At 40.3% G+C, this 19,205-nt stretch overlaps 1 protein-coding gene across 35 annotated transcripts in view; it reads left to right on the forward strand.

Moving 5' to 3' along the window:
- Trpm3 (transient receptor potential cation channel subfamily M member 3) overlaps positions 1-19,205 on the forward strand; it is an 834,738-nt gene that overhangs the window by 316,419 nt on the left and 499,114 nt on the right. For 17 of the 35 annotated variants that reach the window (XM_028894701.2, XM_028894723.2, XM_028894955.2 and 14 more), the window contains exon 1: positions 10,554-12,683. The exons of the other annotated variants lie outside the window; for them this stretch is intronic. In XM_028894701.2, coding sequence (XP_028750534.1) covers positions 12,507-12,683 — 177 coding nt within the window. In that variant the 5' untranslated portion in view covers positions 10,554-12,506. Of the gene's footprint in view, positions 1-10,553; positions 12,684-19,205 lie in introns of those variants that run through there. 35 annotated transcript variants of the gene reach the window in all.

Below are 19,205 nucleotides of genomic sequence, written 5' to 3' on the forward strand. Positions count from 1 at the left end.
ATTATATTTTGAAAGAAGACTCAGTATGTGGTACGCTCTAAGAATAGCCTTATCATGAAGAGAACACAGAGCCTCATGAAAGGCACAAGACAGAGTGAAGCTGGAGATAACAGGGTAAATCAAGCAATGCTCCATGAACCTGTCTGTCCATCTGCAAACCTAAGTTAATAATTACATCTTCCTTACCAACATGTCAGCACATTTGTGGGTAAGGAACCATAATATTCTTGTGAGGAATAAATATCAGATTATTTATAATAATAATAACAATAACATTTTGTAATTATTTATTAATCATTTATTAGATATTATCTATTTATAAATTATTGTTAATTTTATTGTAAATTATTGTAATTGTATTGTAATTATAAAATATTGTAATTATTATTATTAATTGTGGATCTGGTAGGTACTGCTGATATGTGAGTGACTATTCCTACACTTTTGAATAGAGATTTGCCTTTATATAAAATACAGGCTCTCTTTCATAAAGATATATTCTATAATTTGGCTCCTACTGAATTGTCTTCACAGGGGATGTCTGACACTGTTATGTTAATGATGAATGGTAACTGGATTCTTTTACAGGAGCTATTTCAGATTTCATTGCCTGTACTTATAGTTCCCTGTTGCTTGTTTTGCTTCTCTTTCCCAAGTACCTCTGTGTTTAGAGCTTGGTGTGTAGTTGAAGTAAGAGCCTGTAGGTTTTTCCTTTCATTAATTTTTAGTAGCAGATCTTAGACTTTTAAGCTAAAAGAGCCTGAAGAAATTCCAGTTTGTTAATAAACACTATGCAGCATGAGACTCTCCTAAATAACTTAAAAGAAATGGTTATAATAAATATGCCTAGTCCATTTATTCTTACTTGTTCATCTGAAGCCAACAAACTTTGACTTCACACCATGTTCCAGCACGTCTGCTGTGATCTAATATACTGTTGATGACTGTCCTCAAGTAATTACACTCAAGTAGGAGGTGGGGACCACAAAGAAGTAAATCAATCATTTAAACAGTTATAAATTCTAAAAAGTAGAAAAGAATTCAAGGAGAGTGATGCAGTAGGTGCTGAGGAGCTGCTGGGGATGTGCTGGAAGGACTCTCAAAGATCATACTCAAGCTGAGCTCTCAGCCTTGTGAAAGAGGCACTCTTGGGAGGAGCTAGAAGGAGGAGCACCGGTAGAACAGAGAAGTGTACACACAATAGTCCTGTGACAAGAAACCCAGAAGCTGAAAGGAATAAGGGCTATTGAAGTATGATGAATGGTAATAATGGTCCAGAATTAAGACTGAAGGGGTGAGTAGAATCAGTGAGTCACAATACTGAAAACCAAGATCAGGAGTAGTATGTCTCCCAACCTCATAGAGAGGACAGGATGGTTTAACTCATGACGGTAACTTGACTGGATCTTTTAAAATCTTGTATAGTTTTGTAAAATAGAATTAATCATTCTTCTATTTGATCTAAAACCATGGCTTTACTTGCATATGATTTAATTAAGGGACAAGAAAAGGCACACATATTATAACCTTATCTACCTATTATTTTGTACACATATTATAACCTTATCTATCTATTATTTTGTATTTATTTATTCAGAGTTTCATATATGAATATTATATTTATATCACTTATACCCATGCTTCTCCCTCTTCCAACTTCTCTAGCGTCCTTCCCTGGTCCCACTCAAATTCAAGATTTCATATATATATAAAAATATTTTAGATCTACATATGCATATTCCTAAAGACTCCATTTAACATAGTTTCTATGTATATTGGTTAGGATTGTTCTCTTTGGATTGGATAAACTGTATAAGGGGTCATCCCTGAATAAAGTTTACTCTCCCTCTCTCAGCAGCTATTGATTTACTATATATAGCTCTTCATCTAGGCATGGGACCTTGTAAAATGCCCCCTGTCCACATTGCCTTGTCAACTGGTGTTGTCATTATTCAGGTCTAGTTTAAGCAACCATATTGTTGAGATGTCATGATGCAACTTCTTTGTCATGTTTGGAATAGTGTCTGGCAAGGTATCCTGGTCCTCAGGCTCTTACAATCTTTCTGCCTCCTCTTCCATTAATTTCCCTGAAACTTAATGTAAATGTTTCATTTCTATCTATTATTTAACAAAACGACTATTATACAAGGTTCCCCCCAGGAACATCATCCTTCTTTTTCTATTATAATGCCTTATATAAACATCAAGTAAGCTTTAATAATTATCATAATTGTGTTTAGACATCTTTTATTCTTATTAGTTGTAACAGACATATGGTTTTGGCCCAAGTGCATCATTGTGTGGATGAAACCACCTGTTGCTGTTCTAAGAGTCTAGAATGGTATAACTCACTAGATATCTGAAACTACTTCAGTTATCTTAAAAGTAAGTTTTTTAGAAACACATAATTAAACCTCACAAAATATGTAAAAACCATGGCTCTGAAACTTGCAGGATGAACTTGTGTACATATTTAGCTTTTAATTTAAGCATTGGTTTCCTCATCTAGAAAATGTAGGTGGGAATAAAAAGTGCACAGTAATAAGAAATAAACAATTTTATATGTGTAGGAAAAAAAAACAAACCTGCCATATAAACCCTGTAGGAACATCATTTTCCATTTAATAAGTACCATGTTGGAAAGGGGCTGATAAATAAATATTGGGCATGTTAAATGAATATGGACAGCCTTTGTCTCACTGTGAAGTGTAGATGAATTTCTAAATGGTCTTATTAAATTAAAAAAAAGCACAGAGCCAGATAGAGGGGGGAAAGCCTGAGAGAGATCAAGGAAATAGGGAAAGCCACAGCTAACCTTACCTCACCAACTCGGCAGCTTCCAAATGTGAGTTACTTCCTGTCTACCACACCTATATGCCGTGTTCTGCCCTCTCATTGCCTCTCTTAGCCCAGCTACCTCACTTCCTCTTCCTGTCCAGCTCTGTCACTTCCTGTCTGTGTGTGTACCCAGACGTCCATGGTTAACTAGTGTTGGAATTTAAGGCATGTGCCACCACACCTGGCTCTGTTTCCAGTGTGGCCTTGAACTCACAGAGATCCAGACACATTCCTGCCTGCCAAGTCATAATATTAAAGGCATGTGATAACATTGCATGACTTTTGTGTTTACTTATAAATGGCTGTTCCTATTCCTCTGATATCCAGGCAAGCTTTATTTACTAAAGTACAAATAAAATATCACCACAATGGAGGTCTACCTCCTGGAACTACAACGTGGGAAAGGGAGTAGGAGTCAATAGTGAAAACAAAAGCCAGAGCCATTGAATGACTTGTGGTCCATCTGCTGCTGGCCAGCCTCTGATGCTAAGACAAATTCTCCAGCATTGCTTTGTTTCTCTTCAGGTTAACAGCTCAAATGCTGGTTTCTTTATGGAGGGTCAGAAGAGCTTGACTTAGACTTACATCCTTCTCCTTTCTAATTGCCATCAGTATCTTGTAATAGGTAAAAGTATGTATTGTAGAATCAGATTGGTCTAGATTTAAGTTCACCTTTCATCACGTGATTTCCTGAAGAAATAATGACTTGGGAGACCTTTCTTTCATTTGAAATATTGAGATAATGCTGTAAACTTCCTGAATGTGGTAAGAAGCATAGGATCTTCTCTTGGTACATCACACATTTTATAGTTAGTACTCAACAAGTTGTCAACCACTTTGACATTACAGCCTTTAAAGATTCTGACTTATAAAATTATGTTAATTGTCAGGTAATCTAAGAGAGTTTCAAATCCATTTTACCCTGACTTCAAAATTCATGCAGTTTGCATTGATTTTAACTTCATTCACAAGAAAAACAAAATAAAACCCCAAATACAAAACTGGCCAATCGACTAAAATCATCTAATTCCTGGGCTCCTATGAATAAGGCTCATAGTTGTTGAAAATAAGATAATAGAATAAATACAGTTTTATGTTTCTGGAAGAATGACAAAAATAAATAGCAAGTACAACAAGTACAATTTTCATTAGCTTTCATCATGAAAATCCTCTCCCAAGCAGTGCCACCACTTTGAAGATTTTCCAGATCACAGTATGTCTCAGTTTCCCAGGTAGCCGACCTTATGTTCTAATGTAGTGCTGGCCATCAGCATCAGAGGCTAAAGAGGCACAAGACACATTGTGTTGCCGGGATAAGCTCCCAGCTCGGGTTGGTGAGAGTTGGAGGATCTTGTAAAGTTTGAACTTGAACGTGTGCATGTTTGAGTATCCTCTCATTAATATCTTTCTTAAGCTGCACTATCAGCAATGAATTTCTGTGATTCTCATCAACTGATACAATTTTTTCAAGCAGGAATTGGAGATAGACTGCTTAAGTCTCCCTACCTCACAGCTATTAACTCATGAGTTCATTACCATCGTGGTAAAGTTGATGAATTTCATAACCAATTTTTCCAAGCTATTCTACTCACAGAGGTGTAACTGTTTGTACACCCTTGTGTTGCACATATCTAAGCTAAGAATAAAGATTTGCAGTAAGAAATAGCATCACAAATATCAGGAAACTGTGACTATGAAGTAGTTAAAAATGAACATCTCAAACTCTTATATTTTTAACAAGGCTCCATGGACTCATTAAAATTTTAGAATCATTGCAAAAAATCATCCCCATTGTGAATGGAAGTAATAGGATTTCAAAGCTAAATGAGGATGTATTTTAGCTCCTGGCCTTTGAAATTTGCTGTACACTTTATGTGTGTGAGTGTGATTTTTAAACAATATTTTATTAGTTATTTGGGAATTTTATGCAAGGTATTTTGATCTTATTTACCTCCCTCCTGTAGCTCTTCATAGATCAACTCTGCTTTTCTACCCACTCAATTTTGTGTCTTCTTTTTTTAATCCATCAAGACCATTTGTGCTGCCCAAATATTCTTGGTTGTGTGACCTTCTATTAGATTATGGTTAACTTAACCAGGGTCTTACTGTTAGAGAAGACTGACTCATCTCCTAGCAACTACCAGTTGCCAATGGCTCCTCTGCTAGGGGTAGGACTTGATGCCTAGCTCCCCTCTCCATGCTGGGATTTGGCCTGGCTTGGGCATGCACAGGTCTTGTCATGCTGTCACAGCTGCTGTGAGGTCATATGTGCAGCCGCCCTAGATTTTTAAAGACAATGCTTCCACGTAGTAAGTCATCATCCACTGCCTCATTCCATTGTACTCTTTCCACCTACTCTTCTATAGTGATCGCCGAGCCTTGGGAGAAGGGGGTGTGATATATATGTTCCTTTTAGCATGTGTGGTTTTTATTTTCAGTGAGATACAAGCTGTTTACATACCTTTTAATTTCCCAGAGTAACACATATTTACATATTACTTTCATATTTTATTCATAAATGCGTGACTGCCTTTCAGTTGCAGAGAGGGAAGCTGTCAGGAAAGTCAGGTGTGTGTCTTTATCCTCTGGTTCTCTGAAGTAGCTCTTCCTACATGAATAAGAGAGAAGGAGAGGTGACGATGTTTTAAATTTTATTTGCTTTAAAATATTTTTTCATTTGATTCTTCTTTGGCATGCATTGTGATCACTCATGGACCTGCCCCATTTATGATCTAAATGTAATTTCTTCCTGTGGTGTTAACTTTGCTTCCTTAGAGTGGTAGCAATGGGATGGGCATCACTTGTGACTTCAGCTAGGCTAATCACGAACTGCTAATATTTTTGAGCCTTGGTAACAGGTGGGGTCCTCTTCTGTGGCCTCTGCACCTGCTCTTTTAATGTGGGTATCATTACTATCCTCAGTTTGCAGATAAGACACGAAAGTGCCATAAGATTAAGTAACATTCCTAAACCATCTTATAAACGGCAAAGCTGGGTTATAAGTCCAGGATATTGGGCACCCAGTCCTTGATCTTACCACTGAAATAAAGCACCAGCAGAGCCACTGAAGGTGGTAACTCATATTAATAATGTAAATGACAATTGTAGTCTTATTTGGTTTTCATTATATTAGTGTTGTGATAATTGCTTCCATTTTCCCCCCAAGATATGAATATGGACAGTATAGTGGCCCCTGTTTTTACAGTGGGAAACCAAGGCTTTGATAGCAATTTAGTTGCTTCAGGTCTATGTAATGATTAAAAAGCAGAAGAACTTGAGTCTAACTTCGAAGCTATCAGATGGAGACACGTCAAGTCTGCTTTCCTCCTCTCAGTGTGGAATTCCCATTAGTCCAACCTCCCTCCCTTACAAGCCAGGTCCGAATTTTTAAAATGAGGAATCTACACTTATTAATTTAGATTGGTTCTCTCTGTCGCTGTCTGTCTTTTTTTTTTTTTTTTTTTTTTTTTTTTTTTTGTGAGACAGGGTTTCTCTGTGTAGCTTTGTGCCTTTCCTGGAACTCTCTTTGGAGACCAGGCTGGCCTCAAACTCACAGAGATCCGTCTGCCTCTGCCTCCCGAGTGCTGGGATTAAAGGAGTGCACCACCACCGCCTGGCCTATGTCTATCTGTCTTTCACTCCCTCAATCACTTGCTCCCTCCCTCCCTTCTACCCCCCCTCCCTCTCTCCCTCTCATATCTACCCCCTCTCTTTCTGTATGTGTACAAGAGATAGAACAACAGTTTTATGTGTGTGGAGCTTCTATTCCTTAAAGTCAACATTTCATAGTCTTACTGATGAAAATTTCAGAAGAGGCTAAATTATTAGTGAATTTCCTTCAAGCTCCCTAAAAGATCTTTGTGAGAAGCATTTTAGAGGATTTCATCGAATTAAAACACTACTATATTTGAAATATCCCTGCAACACAATGTTGAATTCAGCCCCTGAAGAGGATGTTCTACTAAGAATTGCATGCCACGGTGTGAAGAGGGACTGAAGAAAAGGAGGACCCCACAGGTCGGTTTGAGGGCAGTCCAGAAAGGCACTGGGGAAATTGGTCTTGGAAAGACAACTTGACTTAAGAAGTCACACTGAGGTACTTTCCACCACAGCCTTAGGAAGAACTTCCTGTCAGTTGAAGCTGCCCAATCTTAAAGTGATCTGCCTCAAAACCTCACCTGCTCCATGTGACTGGAGGCGTTTTTGCAGAGGATGGGGAACAGGCAGGGGAAACAACCTGGTGCTAGAGAAAAGATAATCATTCTTATTCTGAGATATTTTTATTTTTATATGAAACAAATGCTGCTTAGGCTAGTTTAAAAATGAGTAATTCATTTTAATATAGTTTAATCTATTTCAGAATCTATTATCCATAAAGGAACCCCAAAGGGGAAAATACTTAAACAGGAAAAAAAATCATTTAATCTATTTGAAGAACTATGTATTTGGAAATAATAAATAACAGTATTATAGATCAGTGGGGTCTATAATGAAATTTCATATTTTAAAGGATATTGTAGAAACATCAGAGAAGTCCTAAAATTTTTATAGCTCTGAGAAGTCAAAAAGAAAAGAAATATTAAAAAAACATGTTTTTTTTTCAGACAGAAAATATAAATTACTATAATGGTCACAACAAAAATGCTCTTTTGACAAAAGTATTGAGCTGGCAGGACAGCAGGAAGCTATGGGTGGAGGGATGGAGAAATGGCTCAGCAGCTAACAGTGCCTTCTAACAACCTTCCAGAGGACCTGAATTAAGTTCCCAGCACCCATTAAGCTCATAACCAATAGCTCCAGGGGTTCTACAGTTGTCATGGCGTCTATGGGCACTCACTCACACACACACACACACACACACACACACACACACACACACACACACACAGGTTTAAAAAACACATACACCTTTAAAAAAGAAAAGAGGCAACTATGGGTTGAGGTCAGTAATAAATAAGATGTTAAAACTACCAAAGAATTTTGAAGTGGGAGAAGATACCTACAGAGTTACCACTCTCTGGTTTTAATACTTCTCCTGATTGCCAGAATAGTACCAGCCCTATGCAGACCATATGCAAAAATAAGCTCCTGAAATACACATCCAATTAATGTCCAATACCTAAAGAATTCAATGGCATAATAACAAAATGTACAAACTTACTTTGGAACGTTTTGTGTCTGGATGTTTGTTTTCTTACTTTGCTATTCCTATGAAGACACACCATGACCGAGGCAACTTACAGAAGAAGAGTTTATTGTCTTCCAGCCTCCCACTAACATTGCCTCTTAAGCCCTGCTTACAACACTCATGTAATTTCTTTCCTAGTCCCAAGTCCCAAAGTCTTCCACATTCCTCCAAAAACCAGCATGAGTTACTCCTTGGCATCAACAATTTCTGTCTTAGTTACCTTTCTGTGGCTGTGAAGAAACACCCTGGGAACTTATACAAGAAGACTTTATTGGGGCTTAGAGTCTCAGATGGTTAGTCCATGACTAGCATGGCAGACAGGCATGGCACTAGAGCAGTAGCTAAGAGCTTACATCTTGTCCACAAGCAGGAGGCAGAAAGAGAGAGCTAAGTAGGAATGACATAGGCTTGTGAAACCTCAAAGTTCACCCCAGTGACATACTTCTTCCAATAAGGACACACCTCCTTATCTTTCCTAAACAGTTCAACCAAATGGGGCCCAAGTATTCAAACATATGAGCCTATGGAGGTCATTCTCATCCAAACCACTACAGTGTGTGTGCTGGTTAGTTTTGTCAACATAACACAAACTGGGTTCACCTGGGAAGAGGGAACCTCAGCTGGGGATAGCCTCCATCACACTGGCCTGTGGGCATGTCTGCAAGTCATATTCTTGATTAATGATCCCCTGTTCACTGTATGCAATGTTACCCTGAGAAGATGGTTTGGAATTATATAAGAAAGCAGATTGAGCAAGCCATAGAGAACAAGCCAATAAGCAGAGTTCCCTGTGGTCCCTGCTTCAGGTCCTGACTCCAGGTTACTGCTGTGAATTCCTACCTTGGCTGCCCTGAACGAAGGACTATAACCTATATGCCAAATAAACCCTTTCCTTCCCAAGTTGCTTTTGGCCATGGTGCATTTCATAGCAATAGAAATCAAACTAGTAGGTGTGGTTTGTATAAAGCACTTGATGAGAAGGGTTTGGGCATCATTCTGCATTCCCGTGTTCCTTAAGTTTTCAAATTAGCTCCTCTATATTAGAAGACTGAATATGATCCAATGTTCTACCAAAGTGTCTTGACTTTCCCAAAGAGGAACATGGTCTTGAAGAATAAAATATAGACTAGCTATAGTTATGACTTAGTAACTGCCCTGAAACTGAACTAAAAGATGATCAATGGGAAAGGAGCTTTCATAACATAAAAGAGGACTGAAATATGTTGAAAGACACATTTTAGAATGAAAAAAAAACACACTTGCTACTTCTAGAATCTGATCATTTAGATTTGTAAATGCTCACAGTCATCACACTTAAAATGAGTATTTTAGCCTGTCAGTGGTGGAATACACCTTTATTCCCAGCACTCATGAGGCAGAGCCAGGTGGAACTCTGTGAGTTTGAGACCACCCTGGTCTGAGCAATATCCAGGACAGGCTCCAAAACTACACAGAGAAACCCTGTCTTGGAAAAAAAAAATGAGCATTTTAGATGTATGAGACATTAACTGCCTCGGTCAAGCTTCCTCTTCTCTGATTTTCCTCTTAGGGTCCTGTCTAAAAACATGGGGGAACCCGTTCTATGTGAAAAATACCACTTATTCTAAATGAGGAGGGGGGTCCTGAAAAACACTCTTTAGATATTTGGCAGCCAACAATCTTGGCAACAATGACTCCAGTGAGAGGAAGATGCCCCCTTAAGCCTCTCATTCTCTTGATCTTCATCTTCTTTGCTGTGCAGCCTCTAAATCTACTCCCAGAAGGTTCTGTGTTCATTCTTCTAATTACCACTGGAGAGGATGTGACATCTCCCGCTTCTCATTTCACGCAAACCGTCACTATGCTTCTGACCGAAGTTAGTCTGAAAAATTAAAGTAGCTAAGAAGATCAAAGACTACGGTTTTGGAAGGATGCTTTCGTTTCTGTGTTCAGAACACTTTGGGACAGTGAGGGGCAAGGGTGGGCAACTGTAATGGTCTTGCCTTTCCCTGGAGCTGACTTCTCACAACTGCAAAGAAACCATGTAGGGCCTTTAGTAGGCAAGAAATGCTGGCTCCTGACAGGCTCACTGAAGGTGATGCTTTGCAATCTGATGACTAGCATTCTGTAAAGAAAGGCTGAGGAAAGTTCCACTGACTTTTCAGTCTTTTTCTTTCTTCTTTGCCTCATTTATTAAACTCTTCACAACTCATAGAAAGCATCCAGGTTTAATTCGTCTTGCTTGGTTTCATTGCTTGGTATTGCAAACATATGTACAAAGTATCTTTAATGAAAAATGCCGGTGGGTCCCTAATGTAGAATAGGGCCATGCGGCTTAGAAGACGGATCATGGTAGTAGGAGCTTGGGAGATGCCCAGCCCTGGATTCAGAGCTCTATGCGCACTAGCTCAATTGGTTTCACAAGAACCCTGGGTATGTCACTGTATGATTGCCTCCATTTCAGAGATAAAAGACTCCAGTGCACCGAAGAGATGAGAAAATTGCCCAAGGCCAGGGTCATGATTTCATTGTCAACTCTGAAGTCTGATTTTAGAATTCAGGAGGTTAAGCAAACCTCAGTGCCATGCCACAGCAGTGTGTGAGGAACACACTTATTCCATCTTTTATTGCAATTCTTGAATCAGACTAAAGACCAGAACACCAAAATAAAGGTTTTATTGTTGTTGTCTCAAATTATGAAAGAAACAGAACAAAAAAGTATATCTTTGAAGCTCAGTAAAATGACTCTAATCCAGGCTAATTTTTCTGGACTTTATTCACTTAATCTGTGAAATAGGGGTAGGAAAGCATCTGCTCTGGAGGGCTGCCATTGGTGTGAGTTTATGTGTTGTGAAATGTCCACCACCATGCCTGGCATATATACATCCTAGCTTGGTAGCTCTTGAAAACAGCCTTTGTCCCATGGTGGAAACAGGAGGGTGACAGAAAATGAGCCATGTGTGAATTCTGTTAAATGGATAATGCTTTAATAGCAATTAATCTGATGCATGGGTTTTTATGTTCCAGTCAGTGGCTCTGCAATACTCCACATCTCTGACTCTGGGGCACTCCAGGAAACGGTGCAATAGTGCAGGTGTCAGGTGCTTGCTACGTTCTTTGTTCTTAGTCCTAAAATGCAGCCTTGTATCACGATCACATCTGCATTAACCCCTCTGGATTTTGTCCCAGAGTGCACAGTAGTCATGGGAGTGAGGGGTCGGGGGTCCATCCATTTCTTCTGGTTAATTAAAAATGGAAAATCTCTACAGTCACTGTAAGGGAAATAAGGTGGAAAGTTTTAAATACCCTGGCAACACTTGAAGGGAAAGGGTGTCGTGGGGATCTCCTGGGCAGAGTCCTTGGTCAGTACTACCACTGAAGTTTAATGCCTGGGGAGAAGCGGGTAGTCCAGGTGAGGGGTGTGAAATGATTGCCCCTCTCAGCCTCCCTGAGCTCCCTATTTTTTAAGTGAAATTGACCAATGTCTTCCTTTAAATAGAAAAGTTCTCTTGTATTCTCTTTCACCATGGGAGCTTTACAGATTATATACCCCAATACAGCTACACTCTTTCTTAAAACCTCCTTAGAAAATTACTGGGAACAGGGGAAATACGCACTCGAGGAAACCATCTTTTGTGGACAGCGCTCTACATGGCACTTTAAGGGTTAAACTTCATTGCAAAAGAAGGTTTGTCTTGTGGGAATATCCCCCAATTTAGAAACTACTATTGCTAAAAAGGTAAGCCACAAATGCGTTCTTTTGCACAGCTTTCTACGATAGGAATAACTCCTTGTTTCCAGCGTGTGTATGTGCGAGTTTGACTCAGCCTCTACCTATCTATCATCTATATGGTGCTTATATCAGGGTGAAGACTGTCAATCACCGTTAATAAAAGACCCCAGAACACAGCAGGGATCTCTTTTGACTATAGATCTATTTTACGATAGCTCTCAATTTATTATGTCACACAAATCAAAAAGGAAGCATTTATCTTATCATTCAGAGGCATCCCTTCTCCCTCCCAATGTCCTAGCCCCTCCCCCTGCGCCAGTTTCCAGCCCCTCAAAGATGCTTTGTGCAAGAAAGTACAAGTTCTCCTTCTGGCTTAATTTTTGTTTCTTTTTTCTCTCCTCCTGGCTCCCCCTCAAAACAAGAGAGCAAAGCAAATGGCCCGGGTTCCCCCCCAACGCCTGACCTGCGTTTGCTGGGAGGAGAGCAGGAGAGGGAGCGCGCATTCTGGAGCAGGCTGCTCTGACTCCGACCACAGGCTGTTTTGTGCAGGCTGTCCCTCTCCTTCGAAATCAAGCATCCCCTCCCCGAAGCAGCAGGCAGTGTGCCTCCATTCGGCCACATTTGGTATGCATGAGCACGGCTGCAGGGAGAGGGGAGGTGGCTTTCTTAAGAAGGTTCAGGGGCTCAGGAAACGCCACTTGACTAGACTCCCAAGTTCCAGGAAGCCTCTGCCCTAATGGAATTTGCAGGTGTGGAGATGACCATGGGATGCCAGGGTCGTGGGGGGGCGTTTATTTTCTAGGCATTGCCCAGATTTGCAGTCTCTTGTCTTCCTGGTGGAATTTGGAAGGGGTCATGAATCAGACTGATGCTTCTCGACCCCTAAATTGGACCATCCGGAAGCTATGCCACGCAGCCTTTCTCCCATCTGTCAGACTTCTCAAGGTACTGTAACTTGCTGCTTTGAATGGCTCGTACTATGCTTTTCAGGTCTAAACGCCCAACTTCGCACTTGGGCTGGGACGCCAGTTTTGGGGCGTGTGAATGCATGCAGTTCTGGCTGTGTTACCCGTGGCTGGAGAGAGTTCCCAACACCCCTACCCCACCCCCACCCCCACCCTGCCTGGAGGATGGCCTGAGCTACACTAGGGAATTAGATATGGTCTTAGGAATGGGGCTACCTGTGTGCACCCCCACCTTTCTTAACCATTAGTCTGCCAAACAATTAATCCCCTTCTTTGGGAGGAGAATAATAGTGGGCATGAAATCTCTTCCTCTTCTGCATTTGGCTGGAGAGCTCGTTTTCTTTCCCTGGGGAAGCCCTTCGACCCACTTTCCCTTGAATGGAACCTGAGAGAACAAAGGATTCTCCTCCTTATTTTAAAAGCTCCCCGACTAGGTGGTCAGTCAGGTATAGACAAAGAAAGAATGACCCTTATCACATAGTGACTTTTTAAAGGCATGACGGTTTCTATCTCTTGGTTTTTGGACTCGAGTCAGTGTGAGAAAGTATTGTTTCGCATACATTGACTCGGAGCCTCTCGAGCTCCGAGTTACACAAAAGATTCCTACTACACCTGAACTGCAGTTGCTAGTTTGTCCACAATGTTTCTGTTTCTGGAAGCAAATGTATGAAAGACACCGTAAAAGTCCTCACAAGTCCTCTGGAATCTACCTTCATCACCTGCCTGACAGGGAGGGACAAAATGTGAAGGTGCAGACGAAAAGTATTGCTTAGAAAAGAAAACGTGCTAACCCTTTGGGGTGGGGTGGGGCATGCATAGCTGAATGTTTCATATTCAAGTTTGTCAGATAAGGCAAATCCTTAATTCTCTTTTTCCTGCTATCTATGATCTTTTAATTTAATTAATAGTGAGCATAGAGGGAGTTTGCTATAATGGAGGAATGATGGATCAGCCCTGGATAAATCACTCTGACTCTTTTTAAAGGTGGTTTTCTGGTTAGGTTTGATGTGGAGCTAAGTGGTGCCTCATTGCCAAATAGGACCCATTGTCTCAGTTTCCCTGACCCTATAAAACACAAACTGGTATTAACTTTCACAAAGTGTGCCCCCAAGTGCCCTTCAAACCTCATCTTATGGTTGTCATGGCAATGACTTGCTTCCCAAGGAATATTTGGAAGGAAGAGTATTTGGGGGCAGAGGGAGTGGGAGAGATTTCTACACTTATGCATGCTTTTGCTGTATTGGAGCAACTTGTGTAAGAGGGCATGAAAAAGAATGAGGCCAGAGAATTAACAAATGAATGTGAATTTCCCTCCAGATTTAGTAGTCAATCAAGACCAGGAAAAAGAATGTTTTGGCAAATTAACTCTGACTGAGAAAAGTGAAGTTCTGTAGTCCCGTGTGCAATAAGAACTACCTTTTCAGTTAATGCCAATCACTGGCTTAAACCCAAAGTGATGCTTTTTAACTCGTCTTAACAGATATATGTATATATTATTAATGAATACTCAATGTATTATTCATTAGTGTTCATTTTTAAAATAGAAACTGTTATTAATATACTCATCACAAAGCCAAGAGAGAAGTTTATATTTGAGATAGATTACTTATTTTTAGAAGAACTCTGTCATCTTTTAAAATTGAACATGCACACACACACATGCACACCACAGCCAGAAGATGAATGTTTGCATTTTCATCCTACCCCACCCTCCCATTTATTCCATTTATTAATGTGGTGCTTGATAACACTTCATCTAATAAAGGGCATTAGTGAGCTTCCTTTCACTGATTGCAGTGTCTGAAGGAGGGGATGCATTTTATTAGATGACTTTCTTTTTGAATGACATCTGTTCACTTGAGAGTATAGCCACCCCACAAGACTTCAGATAGTAAGTACATTTCAAAATCTTACTAGGAAAATAAAGTGATGCCAAGTCCTTTCAGCAACATTGAGGCAGAAATACCAACTTCTTTTCGAAAGCAGCTGTGCTTACCACTAGACCATCCAGCTGCTTTTGAATATGAGCAACCATATCATCCGTATGACCACAATGGTGTGGGTTTCCCCCTCTGGGTTAGTGTTGCCCCATTTCTGCTTTGTTTGGTACCTATGCATTCTTCCACTGCTTTTATCTTCTATGTAAAAACTGCAAGCTTGTGAGTAATAATTAGCATCTTTGGTAAATGTTCTTCTTGTCTCAGGCTAAACATTAAATATTCAGTCATGGTTTTTCTTGCAGTCCTTTGCATACTTTCTACTCTCTGTCATCCTCTTTTGCCTCAGACTCCACCTGCCCCCCCCCCCAACACACACACCATCACGTTAATTTGATGGATGGGCTTTCTGAACATCCAGAGTTATTGACACCCTTAACTAACAAAGCCAATTCTCCCATTCAACAGGTAATTTTGTTCCTCTTCCCACTGCCCCGATGTGCTTTGCCCTCTCTGATACCCTGAGACTTGTCAGTAAATGCAGTGTGGGGCATGATGGCCTAATTAGAGTTAGTTAAATGCAGATAACTCACCGATTCTGACAGCCTGGGTTCAAGCTAATTTCTCTTCTCATTCTTTCCCATGAAAGCATATGGAGTGCTTTGTATGTTTGTTTGTTTGTTTGTTGGCTCACTTACTTCAGTACCATATGGATAGTCAGAAATGGCTTCATGTATAATTTCTGTTTAAATCCTCATGTCCTGGTAGAAATGGGGTGCTAAGGAATCAGGGGGAGAAGACAGGCCTGACACATGAATTAAACCCAGCAAGTGTTGGAATGCACTTATCATTCCTCCTGAAAACAATTCATTGTTTGTTCTGTCCACCCCAAAGCAAATTTTGAACATGCCAACTGACTCTCATTCTGCATTTGGAGCTGCATTTGGAAGTAGCACTTGAAAATGAATGTCTGGACAGGCACAGGGTGATGATAGCCAAAAGACAGAGCCTGCTTTGAAATGGATGCCTTTTCAGATGGGACCCTTTCCAGGTGACTTCTCCTCTGCTGTAGTTTGCTTCATTCTTATGTGGTTCAAGACTTCATCCTACCATTAATCACACACAAAAAAAAGTGAATTTGGTTTCAGTGACAGAATGTTCTTAGCATATTCCATATTCATTGTCATGTCTGTCTCTGCCATTGTTTTATTTAGGAGATTTTATTTTGGTAACTTGTGTTGAGTTTGAAAATTATTTTTAGGGCAAAAAGTTTTCTTAGAAGTGAAGTCTTGGCAGATTTTTTGAAGGGAAGGCTTCTGGAAAATGGGTTGCATTGGAGTGAAAGGAAGAGCTATGTAAAATGCTTTGAATAAACACATTTATGTCAATTTTTTAATCAAGAACATCTGATCAGTATGACTCTAAAGACTTTTCATACTTTATATTGAACAATGCTATGATTTAACTGAACACTGTCAACAATAGGATGAAGGGAGGGATCAGTGGTGAAGAGCACTTGCTGCTATTCTAGAGGGCCAGAGTTTGGTTCCTAATACTCTTGTTGGGAGACTTACAACTGCCTCCAACTCCAGACCCTGGGGATCCAATGCCTTCTTTTGGCATCTATGAGCACCCATAGATCTCTCTCTCTCTCTCTCTCTCTCTCTCTCTCTCTCTCTCTCTCTCTCTCTCTCTCTCTCTCTCTCTCTCTCTCTCTCTCTCTCACACACACACACACACACACACACACACACACACACACACACGAAATAAATATCTCTCTCTCTCTCCTGCTTTTTGAGAGACTTTAGCTGTCCTGGAATTTACTATGTCACCCAGGCTGGCCTCAAAATCACAGAGATCTACCTGCCTCAGCCTCCCTCCCAAGTGATGGGATGAAAGACATGCACCATCACATCTGACTTAAATCTTTTAAACATATATATTAAATTATATTTGGGAAAGGTAAGTCTAACTACTGTGTCCAATTTCCATTGTCTTTCTAACCAGCTGTGACCTTGAGGTTACGTAGTCTCCTTGTAACATAGAGTTGTTTTTAAAATGAAGGATTTCAGTCTTGAATAGATCCCATGGTGACTCCCTGTGGTGAGACCTGCATGCTTCCTGGGAATGGAAGAACACACTATATCTGGGCTGAAAGGACTGGATAGTCTAGTGGAAAACAGAAATATAGTGAGACCCAAGGGACAGAGGTTCTTGTCTACTAAGTAAATGCTTTGGGCCATTATCCCAAAACAGATGGGTGTAGTTAATGTTTGTAGTGAGGTGACTACCAGATTCAGTATTGTATACTGACTCTGACTGTAGGATCTAGACTTGGTGAGGCATGATTAATGAAAGATAAATGGTGAGATTAGAGACCTGGAAAATTTCTAAGAACCTGGGTAAAAGCAAAGTAACAATAGTAAATTAAATGGGGGTTTGTTGTATTGAATATTTGTGTCTTTGGGAAAAAAGCTAGAGTAATCTTTGAGCTTCTGTCTTTGGTATCTGATTGGATGGAAGTCCCCAGGACCTAAGAATAAAGGTCCCAAAAGAAAGGAAGAAAGACAGAACTACTTTGTGATTCTCTTAATGAACTAGAAAGATGCAGCATTACCTGCTGACTCTGATTAGTCAGGACAGAAGTCAATAATGTGCATCTCTGTTTCACTCATCTCATTGACTGTGGGTCCCATTGAAGCCCACACAGCAGAGAACTTTGAAGTAAATGGTACACACTTCTAGTGGCATCATGTCTATATTATTAAGTACAATGTGATGTCACCAATCTTATTGATGACTTTTGTAGCTAGAGTTTTTTTGTCTTGTCCACAGTCAGGACATATCTCTGTCATCTGCCAGTCCCACAGCTGCTCAGACCCAACCAAGTAAACACAGAGACTTATATTGTTTACAAACTGTATGGCCATGGCAGGCTTCTTGTTAACTGTTCTTATATCTTAAATTAATCCATTTTTATAAATCTATACCTTGCCACGTGGCTCGTGGCTTACCAGCATCTTTACATGTTGCTTGTTATGGCGGCGGCTGGCAGTGTCTCCCTCACTCAGCCTTTCACTCCCCACAATTCTCCTCTCCTTGTCCTGCCTACTTCCTGCCTGGCCACTGGCCAATCAGTGTTTTATTTATACAGAACCATATCCACAGCAGACTATGTATCATTTCACTAATTAATGCCCCCTCCTTGCACCCCAGGGCTTCAGCTAATACTGTTCTATTTTTCTCCCCTTTCTGACTTTTATATATTAGAATTAATTAATGTTACCTGGGTAGCTAAAGGAAATTACCTGGAAGAGCAGTGAGTCTGCTAGGAGATAAGTGCTGAAGTTTTATGCTCTGTATTTCCCTATAAAGCTATCCCAGTCCATAATACTGTTCCTGAAGCAAAGCAAAATCTTACTGAACAAAGAGATTCACTGTGGACTGTACAGTTGGTGGTGGTCCTTCCAGAAAAGAACTGCTCCTTAGTGCTATCAAATTCTCAGCAAACAGTTATGTGAACGTTTATTTCAACCTGTGCTTTTATTTGTATGTTTTTAAAAGGAGATCTCACTCTGCCACTCCCTCAAACATGGGACCATCATCCTACCTTAATCTTTGACATGTTAGGATTACAGGCAAGAGCCACCACACCCAATTTTTAATTCATATTTTAAGTTGATGACTTCCAAAAGTCTTCCAATCTCAAATAAGATTCAATTTTTTCTATGAGAGGTAGAATAAGAAGCAAACCCCAGATTTTTGCTTAGTAAGGCCAGGTTACAACTGAACCATAATAGTGGTCAACGGTTAGCTTCCAGCCAGCAATGAAGCACACCCCTATTCATTCTTTCTATACATGATACAAATTATGATGAGTGAACTGAGGGACCTGGCTGTGAATCAAGACCTCTAAGAGCCTTAAAGATGGTAAATATGAAGAATAACTGTTTTCAGGAAAAGAAGGTGTGATGTTAAACAGAATTTTAATGCTACACATAAAGAAACCTTTGAATTTCCATCTCATAAAATATCAACCTCCAATTCCTTTAAGAGAAAAGTGAGGGAGAAATGTTAAAAGGAAGAAGAATGTGGCCAGACTGAAAGCTCTGGGGACTGTCTGATGTGCTTCAGATGGTGGCCTCTACTCATTCTGCACCCTATACCACATGACTTGGCTTTTTGTGAAATGTTCCCAGACAGCCTGAGGAGAATTTCTGAGGCTGGAAGAAACCTTCTTGTTGCTCCGGAAAGTTCTGTCTCCTTTATTGTGGGTAGAAAAATGGAAATGTGTGGTCATGGGGATGAGAGAGGAAATGGTTGGGATGTCCAAGTCCAGGGCCACCTCACTCAGGGAAGCATGGGGTCACAGCAATGCTCCTGCCAAGCTCTGTCTCTGCCTTTTGTGGTGACTTCCTGCCTCTGCAGTGTGGCTTCCAGGCCTACCCTCTCCTGGCTATTGGTGTAACCTCAGCTGGCCCCAGAACTCCAGACAGCTAGATTACATCCCTCCTTTCCATCATCTGATATGAATAAGTCTTTTAATCCTAAATATTCAATAA

The sequence above is a fragment of the Peromyscus leucopus genome, chromosome 1 (assembly GCF_004664715.2).
Source record: "Peromyscus leucopus breed LL Stock chromosome 1, UCI_PerLeu_2.1, whole genome shotgun sequence".
In the NCBI taxonomy this organism is placed as follows: Eukaryota; Metazoa; Chordata; class Mammalia; order Rodentia; family Cricetidae; genus Peromyscus; species Peromyscus leucopus.